The sequence below is a fragment of the Aplidium turbinatum genome, chromosome 12 (genome assembly GCF_918807975.1).
Source record: "Aplidium turbinatum chromosome 12, kaAplTurb1.1, whole genome shotgun sequence".
Taxonomy (NCBI): domain Eukaryota; kingdom Metazoa; phylum Chordata; class Ascidiacea; order Aplousobranchia; family Polyclinidae; genus Aplidium; species Aplidium turbinatum.
This window is the reverse complement of record NC_137483.1, coordinates 24,151,944-24,173,148: the sequence shown is the minus strand read 5'-3', so window position 1 is coordinate 24,173,148 and position 21,205 is coordinate 24,151,944. Positions and strand designations below refer to the sequence as shown.

General features: G+C 41.8%; 1 protein-coding gene across 1 annotated transcript in view; it reads left to right on the top strand.

Moving 5' to 3' along the window:
* The first annotated feature begins 4,400 nt into the window (after nt 1–4,400).
* The window catches only part of LOC145780705 (arylsulfatase-like), a 30,944-nt gene continuing 14,139 nt past the window's right edge, over nt 4,401–21,205 (top strand). Inside the window, 2 exon segments of the mRNA XM_082592325.1 lie at nt 4,401–4,641; nt 16,042–16,191. Of these exon segments, the coding sequence (XP_082448451.1) occupies nt 4,401–4,641; nt 16,042–16,191 (391 nt within the window).

Here is a 21,205-nt window from a genome sequence, read left to right as displayed (position 1 = left end):
TCCATAGTTGTAACGGCAGGCTTTTGAATAGAACGATTTACCTCATTCATATGAGTAGCCTAAAAACATCCGCCAAGTAGCCTAAGCTAACTCTTCACTGTCAAACTGCTTTGATAGTTCTGTAACATCCCTGAGGTGGCTGACAAGTGACAACGACACTAGATTGTTGAGATCAGGAAGTATATCTTGTATTACGCCACGTGTTGAAGCGATCAAGGCGGATTCAGAAACGTCACGTCATTCCATCAGAAGTGTGTTGATTGAAAAAGAAAGAAGATTACCACACCAGTCTGTTTTATAGGTGAAATCAGTCGGTAGCCACTTTAACAAGTCGAAATTCTGCCACCGAAATTGACTAGAATGAAACCGCCAACCAATCATAAGCTACGGTTTAAGTGACGTAAAAAATGGCGAAAAGAAGATGATAAAAAGCAAATTAAGTGATGGATTTTTTGTCAGCTGGTTGGCTTAGGGGTTAAGGTTAGGGCTAGAAAGTAGTCATTTCATTGACGCGGGTTCGATTCTCACCACTGCTATTGCTCTTTTTCTTCTGTAATTACCAAATAAAGTTCAAAACAAGCATTAACTCTCTGGATGAGTGCGAGAAGGATCACAATTGGACGGTAGCCTCTTATAACATGTTCTGATTGGTTGGCGGTTGCATTCTAATCAATTTCAGTGGCAGAATTTCGACTTGTTAAAGTGGCTTCCAAATCAGTCACCCTTGGCGAGTGCTGCCAGACGCAATGCTAAAAATATTAAAACTTGAAAGTAGGCTAAACAGTACAGAATTATGAGAACGTTGGACTGCACCGCAGAATACCGGCTGGTGACGAATACGAAACAGCAGTCGGTACAGTTCAATGTTTTTGTCTCTTAGAAAAAAGAAACTTCCATTCGAAGTTAAAATAAGCGCTTCAAAACTTGTCCCTTTGAGAGCCAGCGAACTTCTGTATGATAAAGGCGAACTTCATGTTCCGCTCCCATTTCTTGACATAACCTCTTGAATATTCGATGGTTCAATTAAAGCACAAGCTCTGACAAAACTAACGATTCTCACACTACCAGACGAAATTTCTTTCAAATTTGTTGAGAGAGTTTTCGATCCTAATGCATGGTGATATAGCCTAAAAATCAATGAGTAACGATGACCTCAGGAAAATCATCAGCGTTGTTTGAGTATAATCTCTTTTCTTTTGAAAAATTTATTCCATTTTTGAAATTATACACTAAGATTTCCATTGAGCCTTCATGGACCCCATAAAAATAGTCCGCATACCCCTTGGGGGTCCACAGACCCCAGTTTAAGTAGCCTACCCCTGGTGTAGACGACCCTTGCTTCTGCGCTTGGTTAACCTATTTTAATTACCGATCTATAAAACTCCAAAGTTCTTTTTTAGAGTAGGCCTATACCGTACGCATTTTTTGAACTGTAAGCTGTTGCAGAAACTCAACAGCAACAAATCACAACTTCAGAACTATCGTTTGTAGGCTAGTTCAATTAACTAAATTTCTAATGGTCACTTTCTTTTTATATGTAGCCTATATTGCAGATGTAAATTGGGTTATTCCTGATGAGGACACAAAGATGTGTTGAAAACGCAAAAAAGCTTTTTTTTATTTATAAGTTGGTCCATATATTTTTTCGCGTAAACAAAAAATAAAAAGTATTTAATACGGTACCTATTGACGTTCGGCTATTTAGTTTTATATGTCTTTGGTACAACTTTAATAGAAAATTGGCTAATACGTAGTCCACTGTCAGGGGCCGGTAACAAGTAGATTTAGAAGGAGGAAGAAATTTCAACATGAATCTAATCTTAAGGTTTACATTCATCCGATCATGCAAATAGGCTACGCAACACTGTGACGGGAATAAAGTTACTTTTCTGTGTTTTAGGGGAAAGGGGGGGATCGCCTCCTGGTTCTGCCACTATCCACTGCAGGCCTACAGAGTTAGTTCCGCATAATCCAGCGTTGGGTTCAAATTCGTAACACGTAATCAATCAAACGTGGTCGGCAGTCGGCACAATTTCGATGCTTGGAAGTAGAGGCAGCTGTCAGTCGCTGAGTTTTTGACTTTTTGCAATGGCGGAAATACGCTGCAGAGTGCATATAAGTTAGTAGTGTAGCCTACAGCTGGAAGGTCTGTTAATGCAAACAGATTAACAAAATACAAACACTCGCAGTGCAAGCGAGTGCTCAGTCTTGTGTTGGCAGCTAAGGGAATCTCTTCTTCACTGCATCTATTTGATCTCGTCATCACCTTTGCAGTTAGTCTCGTGACTCACAGAAATACTTTGCTTAAATGGACCGAGTGCTCCGATTGTTTGCGCGATCACCGACAGCTTGTCAGTTACTTTTCGGGTTACATTTTTTTACATTCTTGTGATTTCCGACTGCCGCAATTTTGCTCATTATATTCCTCTCCATCTTAACTTTTGTTAATCATTAACATACCGCCCTTCTACTCAGATTATGGCTACTATGCCTTGTGGTTTCGCTGGTTGCTGATAGAGGCAAATAAGATGCAACATGAGCTAACAAAAGTCTCGTTAATGACGTATGCAACGTCACTAGATGTTGATAGGCGGTAACTGTTGCTAGTTGGGCCCGGGGTAATGGGTTGGTATAAGCAACTGCTAACATGTTAACGTTTCCTGCGAGTACAACACTGTGAGACAGCCTAATAGAGGAGAAAAGGCTCACTCTGCCAAGAAAAAAAGAACAGGTCAGTTATTTTCCACCACCACAGGCAGTGGCGTACGCAGGGGGGGGGGCATTGGGCCATGCCCCCCCCCCCCCCTTAAAATGTTTTAGTAGTTAACGACGTAGATTAAGGCATTTAATATGTTTTGCATTGCTCTGTCAAAGCAATTACTGTAACAATGTTGTTTTATAGACTAAGCCAATACGAAATACATGGCCCAATCCACCTACACCACCCCAGGTATGCCAATGTGGCATAGTGTTCTGTAAGCCTATTATAGTGATTAGTGAGAGAGGATTGGATAAAGTCTAAACTAAAACTATACTGGGATATCATGAAGTAGTCTGAGATATCATTGACGAGTGGCGTAGCCAAAGGGGGGTTGGGGGGTTACAACCTCACTTTGGCACGCGTGTGGCGTCACGATATTGAGAATGATGCTTTCAGTCTCTTTATGCTTGGGAATGATGCTTTCAGTCTAAAAAAAACTTGCCTAATTTTAAACGAAACTGCATTACAAGAGCGAGTTTTGCCAATACCAAACATTTAAACATCTCCGCAGTCAGGAATTAACAAGAAAACATAGAGACTTAGCTTTATTTCCGAAATATGCCCAAGAAAACATGATCTTATCCTTTTGCTATGCCACCTGACAGCACCATTTTACGGAAATATTCATACCCACATTTTTCTTGAAAATGCTCTCAGAATGTACCAAATTCAAAGTAATTTTTAAAAATTTTCTGGGGGAGGCCCCCCAGACCCAAGCAAAAACACCGTCGGGCTTCGCCCGCCGGTCGTCAAAACCCGCCTTTTAAAAATTTCTGGCTACTCTACTCTCAATGCCCCCCCCCCCCCCTTGACAAAATCCTGCGTACACCACTGATCACAAGTAAAAGCATTGCGTAGCATAAATTGGCAGGAATCTGTCCTAGAAAGAGAAGTAGGCTAAGCGACCAGTATCAGAGTTCGAGCTCTTACAGTTGGCCTACACTATCAAGTCATTGCTAATCAGGGCTGCATGAAAGCTATTTTTTTGTTAAAACACAATTGTTTTCACAAAAAAAAATGCATCTAAATAAAATAACGACATGTGATATTGCGTTGAAGCGAATTATCTCAAAATTTTGAAACTAAAAACACAATTCAAATATAGCCTACTGTAGGTATTTAACAAATATTTTAAGCATATTTTCAAATTTTTAAATGTTTTCGAAAATATGACACACGAACGTGTCAAAGCCAAGCAATCGTGTTGTTGCACGCTCACAAACTCTTAAAAGACCGGAACCGGAAAATATTCTTATAACTGCTGTGCTGACGAGCACGACAGATTGGCTAGCACGGGTAGTCGTCAATGAGAAAGCGACCGCTGAGACAGAGATCTTTAACTCTTCTTTTCTGATGACGTGACCGAGAAATTTCAGTTGCCTTTGAGTTATGTTGTTCAACAGTGCCTTATCTTGATGTAGGCTACCTGAACAGAAACTTCTGCATTTTTCATATGATCAGTAGCCAATATAAAATCCGGAGCATTCTTCTATAAAACCACATTTGACACAAACTTGCAAAAAAACAAAAAACAGATGAAATCAATTAACTCCTTGTTATCTGTTTACTTAGAAATGAATTTCAGTGTTTGTTATTACTTTTATGGTAAAAGCGTGCTTTGCAGTCGTTGATGATCAAGATGTTGATCGGTTACTTATTGCAAGCCATTGTTTTGCAATGCTTGCATCACAATGTTCTTGGGCGACCAAACTTTGTTATAATGTTTGCGGATGACGTCGGTTACGGCGACTTTCAGTGTTACGGCCACCCAACACAAGAGCCGGGAGCAGTTGATCGACTGGCAGCGAAAGGAAAGAGGTTCACACAATGGTACTCCGCCGATTCTTTGTGTAGTCCGAGTCGCAGTGCATTACTGACAGGTAACCAACAGCAGAAAACGTTGTTGTTACTTTTATGCTATTGGTCACAGCGGTAAACCATAATCTCTTCGTGGGAAAATTGTAACATAAGATTCCCGAATCCGTTCGTCTGTATGTAATGACCGAAAGAAACACTCCTTTGAAACCGTCTATTCAAATTTGTATTTCTGTAAAATTAGCCACCTGGCTGTCGAAATTGCGATGCAACACGGTACACCACTAAAACTTGTCACTACAGAACAGATTACTTGGATAAAAGACGGAATTTTCGTCCAGCTAGCAAGCACCAAGCAAACAGTTGAATATGCGACTGACTTCCAACAAACAATTTTTACGAATGACCAGATGATTTGCGATATCTCAAATGCACGTAGACAGTAACTGTGACGCAATAATGAAAGACATTGTCACGCAATTCAAACAGGTGTTGAAAGTCGATGATGCAATTTTTCATCAGGTGTTACGAATGATGGTGCAATATTTGGACATTTTCTAGCAATTTCCATGACGTAAGATGCCAGCTAGGTTAAGTAGACCATAACGGTTTTTATATGACGTTTGATTTGGGGAAAATTGTCCGTAACATAGCAGCCCCTAGTTATGACAGTCTGACATGGCATAACTAAAAAAGAATTGACGACAATTGTGAGCCAATGAATAAAAACACACGATACACAAATTGTTTGAATCACTTACGTTTAAGTTAATACGTAAATACAAAGGGCATGCAAAGAATGAACAGCAATAAGAACAATACACGACGATACATGAAATTGGTTCCATAGGTACACGCTAAAATGACGCTATATACAATGGTTACGATAATAACCGACTGTTCTGGGCTCAGACAAGTGTCGGCCACCGCAGACAAAACCAGGCTCAAACCCTAACACTTAGGTGTTCTTTACGGGGGCGAGGCACGAAATATCCTTCAACACGTAGTCTACTTTCACTTTCCCCGTACTCTCATCATAGTTGCAGACGGCAACTTTAGCTCTACGAACCACAGGCTTCCCTTTCCTAATTTGTGGAACTACCTCATGCACCCTCCCAAGTTGATACTTCCCACGTTTACCAATGTCTTGGAGAGAACCCACCACTACAAGTTGACCAGGCTCCAAATTCTCGGCCATTTTTAGCCATTTTTTCCGGCCCTGAAGACCTGGCAAGTAAAAATCGATCCATTTGCTCCAAAACTGCTGAGAAAGTGACAAATTGAACCGATAATCCCTTCTTAGTTGGTCACGATCATGTGGTTGCCTAACAGCACAATATGGGTCTAAGTATGGGGTCAAAAGTGAGGCAGGGGTGATGACAGTAAAGTCCCTAGGGTCGTCACTCAAAGGTACCAAAGGGCGTTCGTTCACGATCCGAACGGCACTGCCTGTGTACGTAAGCAGTTCAATACAATTGGGCTTACGAATTGAAGAGTCCAAAATGTGAAAAAAGTACTTGGTCATATCGCCCACGAAACCAAATCTACCAAGCCGAAATCTAGCCAAGACATCTACCAGAGGGTTCAACAAGTCAGGACCCGAAAACATTACATCATTAACACAAGTTCCTCGAAATTCAGACTTGCCATCGTAAACAACACGCTTTTTTAATTGTGACATCACAAAGTATGGTAAATACCATTCAAATCCTTTTACATTTTCTGCTTCACCAGCACGCTCAATATAGCCATTAGATTTAAGATCCTTCATGGTGTCCGTAAGGAAATCACGAAGTTCAGGTTGTTTTAAAGCCTTCTTCCTTAAAGCAGCAGCTCTATTTGACGCCAACACAAAATTGTTAGGTAAATCAATATCTTCCTTCAACGGTACAGGTACCTCAAATCGACCATCTTTCAACTCAATATTCGGTTCAACAAGTTCTCTAGCCAAAATGTCATTGCGAGACAATTCACAGGTTTCATTTTGCAAGGTCAAATCCTGAATGACTTCATTCAGGTCTGCTATTTCCATATCACGAGACTCAATTTTACGTTGAAAGCCAGAGATGACATCCGACTCTGAAGATGTCTGTACTCTGCACACGTTAGCAACGCTTTCATCTAAGGGTGACTTACCACCACAAGCCAACCAACCGAGAGGAGTGAGCAAAGCATGTGGTTCACTACGATTCTCACCAACATGCTCTTCTTTTGCCCACATCAAATAAGCGTTGTCGTTGCCAATCAGTACATCTACAGTACTGCAATCATTCAAATGAAACATATTCACGTCATGAAAATGACGAAAACCACTTAAATCCTGCTTATGAGGTAAAGTGTTAACATCGTCAGCCCAAGCTGGGTTAACCACCGAAGTTATATCACAAAACAGTTCATTCGTCTCTAACGACTGAATGTTGAGTTTAACAAGGTCAGCACAAGTAGGTTTCTGACCAGCCAGAGTATCCATTTTAAACGACGCTTTGTCATACGGTTTATCGCCAAGTTCGCAGACCAAATCACTCGAAACAAAAGTCAACTGCGAACCAGGATCATGCTGACAATACACCAACTTCGATTTGCCAGTCATTGGATTCAAAACACGAGCAGCAGTAACGCGGTTAAAAGCTGCTTTAACATTTCCAATCTTAACATTACGCACAGGAACTCTGGCACCAACATCATCTTTCCCAACCGACTCCAGAGAATCACGTGACGTCACATAAAAATCATGCAGAAGAAAATAGTGTTTCCTATCGTTGTTAGGGCCACACTTACGACAGTTGTTTGCATGAACGCAATCCCTAACCATATGCTGGCGCAAACAATTCAAGCATTTTCCAGCTTTCACAATGACATCTCTCCGATCATTAGGTGTCAATCGCAAAAATTCTTTACAATTAGACAAAAAATGATATTCAACTTGACCACGTGACAAACAATAAAAACATGCCGGTATGTCTCTACGTCTGGCCACACCACCGCGCGGTGCGCCAACAGCAGTCGAGTAGGCCTACTGCGAACTCCCTGAAATCACATTATCATGGGGTTTTACCGACGTCTGCCTAACCGGACATGAAGGCAATTTTCCTTTGCCAAACTTCTTAAAATGCTGCGACTCACCAGAATCGCCCATTAGCATTATGCTAAAATCAGTCGACTTACGCGTTTCCTCCCGTACTACAAAATCGAACAAACTCTGAAAAGTAGGCTCATCAGTACCACCATACTGATCACCTAAAAAGTCAAGATAACGCTGCTTAGCGTCAAACGGGAGTCGCTTAGCCAAATCCAAAACAAAACGTCCTTCCAATTTATCACGCTGACCATTAGCTTGCGCGTAAAGCAGACACTGCGACAATTCATCTTTAAACTCTTTCAAATCACTGGAAAAGATCGAAGTCAATTTGCTACCATAACGATGCTTTCGAATTTCCGGTTCGGCGAAAAGACCTCCACGAACCCCAAAACGCTGGGACAAGCGAGCTAACGACATTTCTATCCTGTCTTCTTCTGACAAGCCAGGAGTGTCGGAAACCAAATTAGCAATCGTTTGCGCAGCTGTTCTAACACAAGCTGCTTGTAACAAAGTCAAACGAGTTTCTTTAAAGGGCGAAGCTGCCATTAAGGCCGTAATACGATTTTTAAAGAAGATAAATGGCATATTATTACCATCGTAACCAATCAAGGCCGCCTTATCGAAAAACGTCCTACTATTTTGGTATTCAAAAAAGCAATCCTGCTGTTGAGAACTCGATTTAGCGGTAGAAGACAAGCTATATCCCTTAAGGGGCTGAAGGGGCTCAGTCACATACACAGCCCGATCACGATCCTCACAAACGTTAAAATCAGGAGACGCGTTATGCCTCTCACAACCACCCAGATTACGTGTAGCTGGGCGATCAAAAACTAGCGGCGCAGAAAACTGTGAAGGGGGCAAAACATTACTTCTGATAGCGGCCCCGTGACCTATACGTTGTGGGGGAGGAGTTCGGCTATAATGCGCAGGCTTTGGCTCTACAGCCTTCGGAAGACCCTTAGCCGCGGCCCCGAGACCTCCTGAAACAGCTTGAAAACGTGTGGATTGCACTGGTCCACTTACAGATTTAACAGGCGTCTGGAAAAGGTTATGTAAATTAAACTGTGATTGATGTTCACTTCTGGAATGCCTAGAAGATTTCTTCTTAGAGCTACGCCGGGAGCCCACCTCTGATCGATATTTAGCTAAAGTTACCTCTTTACGTTGTTCAGCCCTCAACTGTGCGTCTTTGAGTGCGAACTCAGCAGCTCTCGCGGCAGCCTCAGCTCGTATGGCCTCCGCTCCCTTTAATTAAACAATCAAAAGACCAGCGTAATATAACTTCGTCTCCAGACAGTGTCAAAAACTCTCTTTTTCTTGATCCCGCAAGTCCAGAAGAAATATATAAGTTAATCTCTAATTTGAAAGACAAAAAGTCAACAAGGAAATCTGACTGTGAAACTAAATTTATAAAATATGCCAGCCCTGTGATCTCTTTCTTCCTAAGTAAACTATTTAATTTGTGCGTCACTACTGGAGTGTTCCCTGATGCCTTAAAAATTGCTGAGGTTATTCCGGTTTATAAAAAAGGTGATCCTCATAATTCCACCAACTATCGACCAATATCACTGCTATCTCCATTTAGTAAAATATTTGAAAAGCTTCTTCACACTAGAATTTACACATATCTAGAAAAATTCCACCTTTTGAGTGCTCAACAATTTGGATTTCGTCAAAATACATCCACTGCAATGGCAATAAGCACGCTGTATGACGATCTGTTAAACAATGTGAACAAAAATTTCTATACCTGTTGCATATTCCTTGACTTGTCAAAGGCATTTGATACAGTTGACCACAACATACTGACAAATAAACTTCAACATTGCTACGGAATACGTGGCACTGCTCTTGAGCTGATGAAAAGTTATCTTACTAATCGATACCAATATACCAAAGTGTCTAATTCTGCTTCAAGCTTGCAAAAAATCCTTTGTGGAGTCCCTCAGGGTTCAACATTGGGACCCCTTCTCTTCCTAATGTATATTAACGATCTTCCTTTAATGTCTAAATTTTCTACCGTGCTTTTTGCGGATGACACATATCTAGCTTTACGTGGTGAAGACTTGGAATCTTTACAAACAGAAACCAATACTGAACTACAAAAAATTGATGCTTGGCTACGAAGAAACAAACTCTCTTTAAACTACTCTAAAACAAGCTACATTTTAATAAACAAAGTACCTAAGCGTACTGTTGAAACTAATTTCAGGTTGTGTATAAACCAAACAGTGATTGAAAGAATGAAAACAGTTAAGTACCTGGGAATCCATGTCGATGAAAATCTAACCTGGTCCTCACACATTAAACATTTGTCGCTGCAGTTGGCTCGATATTCCGGAATTTTTTATCGCCTTCGTAACTATGTGTTAGAGGAAACATTGCTTATGTTATATTATAGTCTAGTATATAGTCGTGTTCAATACGGTATTACTATATGGGGTACTGCAGGTAAAACACTAATCAAGGAAGTTGACGTAAGACACAATAATATTATTTGCGCAATCACTAGAAGTACAAAATTCAGTCACGTCACTAGCTTATACAAATCTTTGAATATTTTACAACGTGAAGATATTTACAAACTCGAAATTGCAAAATTTATGCATAAAGTTTCCAATAATAATCTACCGCCTGTATTGCAAGATCGTTTTATAAAACTTGATAATATTCACTCGCACAACACTCGACAACTAAATAAAATGAAGTATTTTCTTCCACAAATAAACAAATCCGTGGCACACAATCTTCTGACACATCGGGGTACTAAATTGTGGAGTGAATTGGATGAATGTATTAAAAGCAAACACCTAGCTTTGTTTAAAAAACTTTATAAAATTACCTTGTTAAGTTCTTATTAAATCGTTAAAATCGTTCAGTTAAATTATTTTATCTCATGTAACCTCGTATTTGTGTTCTTAAACGATATGATTCATTATATGCTCATGTTTTCCCAGCTGGTCATGATTCAATATTCTACAAAACCTTATATATACAATTCGATTTCGAAGCTACTGTTCCATCCATCATTATATTTTATTGATACAGTTATAATGTCTGATGCTGCAATGTAAGATGACTGATGACAGGCAGCACCTTGACTGGTTAACCGCAAGGTTGTTCGGTGCTGCCAGACCTTTCTATTGCCATATTTTGATTTGTATGTAATTGTGTTTCTTTATATCGAGTCGTATTAGAAAGGCAAATAAACAATATCTCTCTCTCTCTCTCGCAGCGGCCTCAGCAGCTTTCGCTTCGGCCTCAACTCGTATGGTCTCAGCTCTCGCAGCGGCCTCAGCAGCTCTCGCTTCGGCCTCAACTCGTATGGTCTCAGCTTTCGCTTCGGCGTCAGCTTGTATCTGGAGCTCCTCTCGTCTTAGCTGCAGGTTAATTTGTGCAACTATCCGTGACGAGCTCTCAGACATCCTAGTGCTTACATTTGAGGCGCTATCCTCAGGGTGTATGTCAGCATCCAACCTATCTGAGAACTCACTTACTTTTTGTTCGAAGTTATTTTTTAACGAGTTAAATTCGGGATCTACCCTATCACGAAGTTCTGCCAGAATTGCAGAGTTAAAAATTTTACTCAAAAGTGCATGGAAATGCCGTAATTTCTCTTCTAAAGTAGATAAATTAGATCGAGAAATTAACAGTTCCTGCTTATCACTCAAAGAACCTAGGGCTACAGAAAGTTCCCCGATTTGAGTCAAAATATCCCTTCTAAGATGCCGGGCCTCTCGAACTGACTTAGCCTCATCGTTACTGGGTCCCTCCCCAGAATGGCCTGCCCGACCGCAAAGAACATCATCAGGCTTAAACTCAGTCGAGTCGACGGCGGCCGAGTCCCTGTCGCCACCGAGTGTAAACATATTAAATGTTGGGGCTAAATTTAACAATTAAAAAATTAAGTTACACAAACACACAAATTATATTAGGCTACAGTAGTTATAAAAAACTTAACTGCAAAAACCGTAAAAATACAAAAAAGAATTTAAATGCACAATACCGTAGTTGTACGGGTATATGAAGTCCTAAAGTTCCACAAAACTTGCTTGGATTCTTCCACTTGAATCTTCAAGCACAGATCAATTGTCTTTAATCTTTTATCTTGCCAATGAATGTCAATGTAGTTTTTTCATCAGAACCAACAAAGAAATGCCTTTAATTTTTAACTTGAAGTTCTTCTGCACCAACTGAGAAGAAATGTCTTTAATTTTCTTTTGCTTCTGTAGACTACCAACCAACAAGATCTTCTTTTATTATTTTGTGCTTCTAAGTTCCAACTGACAACAACGTCTTTTATTTTTTCGTACTTTAAGTGCTTCTTGGCCTACCAGCTAACAAGCCACGTCTTTTATTTTTCTGTCTTGCCTGTGCTTCCGTACAAACACTAGCCAGAGAATCGTCTTTTATTATTTCTTGCTTTAAGTTCTTCTTGGCCTACCAGCTAACAAGCCACGTCTTTTATTTTTTTGCTTCTAAGTGCTTCTTGGCCTACCAACTAACAAGCCACGTCTTTTTTTTTGCTTCTAAGTGCTTCTTGGCCTACCAACTAACAAGCCACGTCTTTTATTTTTTATGGTCACAGCGGTAAACCATAATCTCTTCGTGGGAAAATTGTAACTTAAGATTCCCGAATTCGTTCGTCTGTATGTAATGACCGAAAGAAACACTCCTTTGAAACCGTCTATTCAAATTTGTATTTCTGTAAAATTAGGCACCTGGCTGTCGAAATTGCGATGCAACACGGTACACCACTAAAACTTGTCACTACAGAACAGATTACTTGGATAAAAGACGGAATTTTCGTCCAGCTAGCAAGCACCAAGCAAACAGTTGAATATGCGACTGACTTCCAACAAACAATTTTACGAATGACCAGAATGATTTGCGATATCTCAAATGCACGTAGACAGTAACTGTGACGCAATAATGAAAGACATTGTCACGCAATTCAAACAGGTGTTGAAAGTCGATGATGCAATTTTTCATCAGGTGTTACGAACGATGGTGCAATATTTGGACATTTTTTAGCAATTTCCATGACGTAAGATGCCAGCTAGGTTAAGTAGACCATAACGGTTTTTATATGACGTTTGATTTGGTGAAAATTGTCCATAACAGCTATTGCTTGGGGGGTAGGCTTTCACTTTGTGTGAAGTTCACACCTTGTTATCTATTTTTATGACGCTTTAAAGTTAACACTTTCAGTCATTCTTCTGGAAGCAAACTTTTCTCACCGTCATCGCATGATTTAATGTCTGGTCAGAGTGTGATACAACTTGTAGCCAACCTGTATCGTCATTTTTGAGTTAATTTTGTTTTGATTTTTGACCCCAGCAGAGCCATTTAAAGTTAGTGCAACCTTTGAACGTTTAAAGTAGCCCAAAATTTCACAACACAAAACTTTCTTGTTAAATAATCTACTTATAAACCCGTGAATATCTTATAAGCAAATTATTTGACAAATTAAGTGATCTATTTAACTCTGCAATATCAAGCTTTTTTTAAATGACATAGGCAAGTATGCCTACAAACACTTAGGCTATTTATCAGACATTGTAAAATTATTTAAGACTGTCAATAGTTCAATTCCATTAAAAATTGTGAAACTGGCAGCTTTCATTCATCATCATCATCAACCCATGGCAACCTTCATTTTGATTATACAGGCCATGAAAATGTCGTGCTAAGGATGTGAAACCGTTCTGTCGCGAGCGAAGTCTTCCTCTCCACACCTCGCGGTCTATTGGGTTCAAGTTTGAGGCAACAAGGTCACGCTACGAGTTCTTCCTAAGAAACTTTTGGTCTACCTTGACCCCGCCGTGCTGCAAATGTTGATGAGTCTGACCTGCGATAGTGCCACGCTCAACGTGTCCATACTATCTAAGTCTTCCCAATTGGAGAACTTCATCAATATCTCTTATCTTGAGCTTGGGTAAAAGAGTCTTACTGGATGTTGTTTTCAGGCTTGGTCAGACAGGTCCATCTTACAATCGCTCTGTCATTAATTACGATACAGGCGCTTGCTGGTGCTTGATCATGTTGTCCACGTTTCAGATATAGAGCATGACTCTCCTCACATAGCTGGAGTAAACGTGACCAGTGATTGAAGAAGGAAGTTGCTTGCTTGTGAAGATGAGAAGGAGTTCGCTGGTTTTTTTCCAGGCTGACTTTCACTACGTTATGGCTGCAAGCTCACATTCCTTTCCAGAGACGTGGTATTTCCAAGGTAGCAAAAGTCAGCGGCTGCCAAGTCACGTGTGTCGTCTTCAACTTCAACTTTGCATGCAATTGGTCTTGCTGTGTCCTTACGGCGTGGCCCGTAAGTGGGCCGTGTTGTAGGTCTGGTTTGAGTAGACCTTTAATTCCACTGCAATTCTTGTGGACCCAGTGGGAGCAATTGGTGCAAAAGATAGAGTTTCTTCCGATTCCACAGGCATACCGAGCAAGGATGCTTTCTTGATCTTTTCAGGGAGTTTACGTAGAGACCAGAAATCATCACTTTGGTCTTTCCCAAGTTTAATCTCAGACCATTTGCTTCTATTCTCTTCTTCCAGAAGGTGATTCCGTCAACGAGTGTTTCTAATGAGGTGTCGATAATGACAAGGTTGTCAGCGTACAACAGCTCCCAAAGGCAACCAGTGGGCGGCTCGAGTAACAGGACTTCCCAAACGAAGATGAATAGCAGCAAGCGCAATACAGAACCTTGATGAGCAGCTACTGCAAGTAGCATTCAAGTACAGTACATTGATTGTACCCTACTACCCGTGCTAGCCATTCCTCATCACACAGCTTTCGCATGGCCCAACATTTCACCTTTCTTGGCATTCAGCCAAAGGCTGTTTCGCGATTTACAAAAGCCATAGGCTATAAAGAGTTCTGTTTACTGCGAGGTGGTTTTCTTGGAACTGATTGATGATGAAGATGATATTAGTTGTAGCCTACCTCGGTCTGGCATAAAACAAAATTGCATTTCATCAATCTGCACTTGTTTCCTAATCAGTTGTTTTGTCTTTCAACTATATTCATAGTCTAGTCAAGCAACTTTAAACATCTATAATTAACTCTATCAAAAGCACCTCCTTTTCAATGTAGAGTTGACGGTGTAGCTTTCTTCTCAGTCTGCTGGTATACGGCCCTCGATAACAATAGCTTCCACAAGATCTACGATATAAGAGTTGCTCCAGATTTGCCTGTTGACTTCATAATTTCTCGTTATTCCTGAAGGTCCGAAAGCTATTCCCATGCACATCATACTGACGGGTCTTTCGGTCCTTTCAGTGGTGATTAATACACTGGGGATAGGGCCCTCAACAGGCAGTTCATCGGAGAGATCATCGGGGTACCAGGGAAACTCTACATTGAGAAGTCGCCAGTGTTGTTTCCATGCAACCTTTTTTTCTTTCTTGTCGAGTTCACCAGCATCATTTTTGTGGGTTTGTCACTAGGCCTACTGACGTCCTGATTGCTTTGTTTAGCCAGCTTGTATGCCTTGCCTAACTTTGAGTTGATATTATGAAACTCCTTCTCTGCCTTAGTTTTAGCAGTGTTTATGGCATGTTTAGCTGTTCTTTTTGCATTGTTGTACGCTTCTCTACTTCCTCCTGCCTTAAAGCAACTCCTCTTCTCCTGCACAGCATTCTCCACTGAATCATTCCACCACCAGATTTGTTTATTCCATAGATGCCTAAATGACACACCGCAAGTGGCCGAGTGGTTAGCGCGTTGGGGTCGCAGTCGAGAGCCTGCATGTTCGACTCCAGCCACCCTGTCCCTACAGCCACCCGCACTTGCTGTTGTTTCTCTGGGCAAGAAACTTTGCGATAATTGCCTCTACCTAGTGATCGATTTCGAGTAATGGGTAGTACCAAATTTAAGTCATAAGTAGAGTAGACAACCGGAAACAGACATTGCCGTCGGCTGCAGCGTGGGTCAGGTGTACGCCGGAAGGCGTACGGCGGTGTTTGTCTGAACTCCTTCAATTTTGGAAGCAAAAGTTCAGCAAACTCAGCTTTTGTGTCGGGGTCTGTAAGTTTCCAGAGTTTTATGTGGGGCTTGAACTGTCATGTCAGACACAATTCGCGACACAGACACAACGAGTTTGTGCTGGTAAGCGTACTCTTCACCCAGGATGACTTACATTTGTGACGTGCTTTCTGAACCTGCGCCGACATAGGATGTAATCGATTTGTGACGAAACTCCAGATTGAAGATTGTGATTGATCATTTAGACGTTCAGTCATTTAATGGAGATGATCTTCAAAACAAATAAAGTATGTTTTCACAGCGATTTAGGAAGTTTTGTGTTTAGGGTAGTATGGCAGATATGCTATGTGCGTCTCTTCAATGGACATACGGTTAGGCTAAACTGAATCCTTTCTAGGTCGGTATCCAATACGCAGTGGCGTTACTGGTTCAAGTCGCGTGTTTTCTGTGGACAGCAGTGGCGGGCTGCTCAAGTCAGAGGTAACTATAGCAGAGATCCTGCAAGAGCATGGTTACGTCACCGGAATGGTTGGGAAATGGCATTTAGGTGAGATATGTTTAACTATTTTGATGGTTATACAGTAGGTGAATTGTTCGTAAACAGTTGTTCGTAAAGCAATTTTTCGTAAACAATTGTTCGTAAAATCAATTCTTCGTAAAGCAATTCTTCGTAAAGCAATTGTTCGTATACATCAATTCTTCGTATAGGTGAATTGTTCGTAAACAGGTGATAGGTGAATTGTTCGTGAACAATTTTTCGCAACAGCAAGGTTTGTCTTGCAATTTCCGATGAAGGTGCGTAATGCAAATTTTCCTGAATAACCAAGTTACGACGACACAAACAAACAAGCACAATGAAAAAGCGCATTTTTTTGTTATTTATTGGAATACAACAATTGTCTGTGTTTAGCAATTCTTTGCTTACACTACCAATACTACTTTGAGTAACTTCGTACAAATTGTCCACGAGCCAAGTTTAGTATGAAGTATTGTGTGCAATTCCACGCAAGTAATCACAAATTTCATCATCTTGAAGGTCTTGACGCCAAGTTCGGACGACTCTAGTTAGTCTTTCTGCACTGTCCTTGTACTTCTTCTTTGAAGGGGGTCCTGCCTGGCCACTGACATACTGTTCAATGTGAACCTCATTTAGGTTTTGCTCTCGCTTGATTGCAGATATGAACTTCCAAATATCTGGATGATTTGCAGATACCTGGAACATGAACCCTCTGTGCCATCCTTCAATGCTATTATTAGTTTTGGGAAGGCTACTGAGGACGCCATCATAGCAGTTCCACATTTGAATTGGAAACATTGGAGGACGGCGCCCTTGACGACGATCTGGGCGCCCAACCCAAGTGTCTTGTAGTAGTCAATTACTGGCAATTACTGGCTGAGCAACATCTGGTAATACATTCCCATCAATGAGAATGTCAAAGGCCCGGCTGACTTCATCAATAGGCACAAAGGCCAGAGACGACAACATGCGCAGCCTCAGAGCAAACTCTGCACTTGTCTCGTACTGCTCCTTCAGGCCACTTGATTGCGTCTTTCTCCAAATGCACTGGCACAAATGGAAGAAACAGCCACGGTGAGTTGAAAGTGGGTACTCTCTGCTTACTGCATTGACCATGTCCATCTCAAAGTCAGTCATGATTGTCTCTGGAATAGCAACAGCAGGTAACAACTCCTTGATCTTTTGCAGCAGATGAATGTATGCCCCTCTCCTTTTGTCCCCCAGCAGGGCATACACCAGAGGCACTGAAGTGTTTTCCTTCAGTCCGTGTATTGTGTAAAGCTGTTCAAACAGTGAAGGCACTGTCTTGAAGGTGCCGTCAGCATACCAGTGCTTTGAACGGGCAAGGAGCTGCAGATTTCTTTCAGTGGCAAAGAGGACCATACGGTTATCTCCAGGCCCAGAATCATAGGCCAAGAATGTTACACCAGCAAACGTTTGCTTGTACTCTACTGGAAGCACAATGTCACGGAGAGAATGTGGGATTGCCGGGCCTGCATTTTCCTTCAATCGCACTTGGGTGACTGCCCTTTTCATGCTCTGCACACTTGGCAGTTTTGCTGCCGTGGCTTGACTGAGTCCAATAGTTTTTGCTGAGACGAGGTAACTTGGGGCATCACGACTGTCTTTTGCTGCACAACGAATATTTTCCATAACCTTTGCTGCTTCGACATGACCAGCATCTGCAGCATGATTGTGCTCACCTCTGGATTGTACAATGGCTGCCATAGCAGTTGTTACTCGTGCAGGACATTTCTTATTAAAATGCTCACATTTCCAATAAGTAGTTTCTTGCCCTTGTGCGTTAAGTGCACTATAATCTTTGTAATAAAGGTGGCCACTATACAAAAGTTTTGGCTTTCCTTTTTCGCTGCTCACAAACTGTAATGCCATTCTGAATCAGGGACTCTACACTCTGTCTGCTCGTCTACACTCTACAGGTACAGGACAGCACGTCTATAGGCTACCCTAATTGATTGTTTGTAAACAATTGTAACTGTTGTTTTAAAAAAAAGCTTGTTGTATTCTTACTTCTGCCTCGTTATTAAGTCAGGAGATACTTCGGTAAGATATAGGATTTTGTATATTGAACGAAACGCTTAAAGTCAGACAACACAATAACAACGCACTGTACTTCACAAACTCTTCTCTATCACTCCATGAAGATACAACCACGTCTTAATTAGCACGAGAGTTTACGCCTCATTGAATACTTAAGCATCCATGCAACTTTCCGCAGACCATGTGTCGAAACTAAAAGCAATGACCCGTAGCGATACACAACACCTCCCTTCTACTCTGAACACCCGTGAAAGAGTTAACATTCAAACATTCTTTTTGGCTTACGTCTTCTTGAAGACTTTCTTGGGGGTTGTTGGACAGGATTGGATGTTTCCACATCTGCTTCATCTGCTGGATGGTTAAAACGCGGTTGTAGCTGTTCGATGTGCCTTTTCCACGTCGGACCGTGGGGTAATACCCGCACGTTTACACTGCGGCTACCGAACACTTTCGTTACCACAGCTGGGACCCACTTAGGATCTTGTGTCTGTCGGGGTCCGCAATACAGCGCATAACAGGGGGTTCCCACTTCGAACTTAGGTCTTTCCACGCTCTGAAATGCTTCCGCATTTCCTTGCCTGTTGACTTGCTTACTTTGTGCGAAGTGGGCTGGTGACGGTAGCATAACGTCGATCTTGGCGCGAATGCGGCGCCCCGAAAGCAGTTCACCTGGTGATAAGCCACTTGATAGCGGTGTTCTTCAGTATAGCATTAAAAACTCTAGAAGTGCTTGCTTGGGTGGCAAGCTCGACTTCTTTAGTGCTTGCTTGAACGACTGGACAAGCCGTTCTGCAGCCCCGTTCGTTGCTGGGTGATAAGGTGCCCCTGTCAAGTGCACTATACCCCTTTCTTTGCACCACTGCTGGAATTCCTCAGATTTAAAACTTGTGGCGTTGTCCGATACTATTGTATGTGGATAGCCAAAATGCGAGAAATCTTCTTCCAGCAGCTCAGTTGTAGCTTGCGTTCCCACTGATGTAGTTGGGTGAATACAAGGGTACTTAGAGTACGCATCTACAATGACTAGCCAATTGCGTCCCATAAAATTAATTGCATGGTCAATATGAATTCTACTCCACGGCTTCTCTGGCAACATCCACGGGTGGTTGATTGCTTTTGCCGGTTTGTTTTGATGTTCGGAGCATGCAGTGCACTGACGACAGTTTTCTGCAATGTCTTGGTCGATTCTGGGCCAATAAACTGCTGACCGTGCGAGCTGTTTCATTCTTTGTATCCCGAAGTGCCCAAGATGAAGAAGTTCCAGGACTTGTTTGTGAATACTTCGTGGGATGACTAGTCGGGCTCCATAAAGTAAGCAACCATTCTCTACAGACAATAATGGAGCGATTCTTCTGAAGTCTTCTGTCGAGTATGCGTCACAATTTGGTGCTTCAGACGTCTTTGATTCAGGCCATCCTTTCCTGGTGTATCTCATTACCGTTGAGATGACTGGATCCTTGAGAGACTCTTTTGGGATCATTCCAGGCTCTGTTGGATTCAGCTGAGCGTTGATCATTTTGATGGTACTCACTACAAGAGTGTTCTCTTCCTCTTTCTTTCCGTCAAAGATGGCGTCTTCTCCCGCAGGCAACCTGCTGAGTGCGTCAGCGTTGCCGTGCTCTTGCGTTTTCCTATACTCAATTGAGTAGTCATATTGACTCAACATGAGTGACCATCTTGCCAAACGGTTGGCTGCTAAAGCTGGTGTGGCTTTGTTTGGCCCGAATAATGCCAGTAGTGGTTTGTGGTCTGTGATTAGAATAAACTTTCTTCCGTAAAGATATTGGTGGAACTTCTGTAATCCAAAAATTATTGCTAGCGCTTCTTTCTGTATCTGGCTATAACGCCTTTGCGTATCTGTCAATGTTTTTGACACATTGGCGATTGGTCGTTCTTGGCCATCTTGAAAACGAGGGAAAAGTACCGCTCCAATTCCGACACTTGACGCATCGCATGATATGCCGACAGGCAGAGAAGGATCGAAATGAGCCAATACAGAATCTGCGCAGAGCATCTTCTTTAGAGTTTGAAAAGCGTCTTCCTGCTCTGCTTCCCATTGCCACTTTACTCCTTTTCGTGTGAGCTTGTGAAGTGGTTCTGTCGTGGAAGATAGGTTTGGCAAAAATTTGCTGTAAAATTGCACGGAACCAAGAAAAGATCTCAGGCTGGACACATCGTTTGGTGGTGGCATCTTTAAAACTGCGTCCACTTTATGTCCTTTTGCAATGCCTGTCTTGGATAGCCGGTGACCCAGGTACTCAACGCTTGGTTGAGCAAAGGCGCATTTTTCCAGACGACATCTTAAACCCTTTTCTTGCAAGCGATGCATAAGAGCTCTCAAGTTTTGCAGATGCTCCTCGGCATTGTGTCCACTCACCAAAATGTCGTCTAGATAAACGGCTACTCCTTTCAAATCAGAGGTGAGTTGACCCATAATTTCTTGAAAATAACCAGGAGCTGAGCTGATGCCAAAAGGTAATCTCATCTGGAGTAAGACTCCTTGATGGGTGCTCAGAGCAAGCTTCTTTTGGCTTTCTGGACTTAATGGTATTTGATTGTAGGCATCAGCCAAGTCGATTTTTGTGAACCCATAACCACCTCCCAGCTTGTGCATGAGCTCTTCCGGCAGAGGAAGAGGTTGTCTATGTGTTTCTAGCTGAGAGTTGGCGGTAACGGAATAATCTCCACAAACTCGGAGGGATGCTGTGCTTTGCCCTGGAAGTTTTGTCTTGCGTACAGGCACCACAGGAGTACCGTAATCATTAAACTGGGTTGGCTTCCAAACTCCTTTCGCAATGCCAGCGTCATACGCTTGGGCTAAATCAGACTGTATGGCAAATGGTACCGGTCTGGGCTTGCAAAACACGGGCTTGACATTCGGTTTAAATTTGACATCAAGCTCAAAATCTTTCAAACACCCCAATTCTGGTTTAAAAAGGTCAGGGAACTCATTGCATAATTGCTTACAAGCATTTTGGAGAGA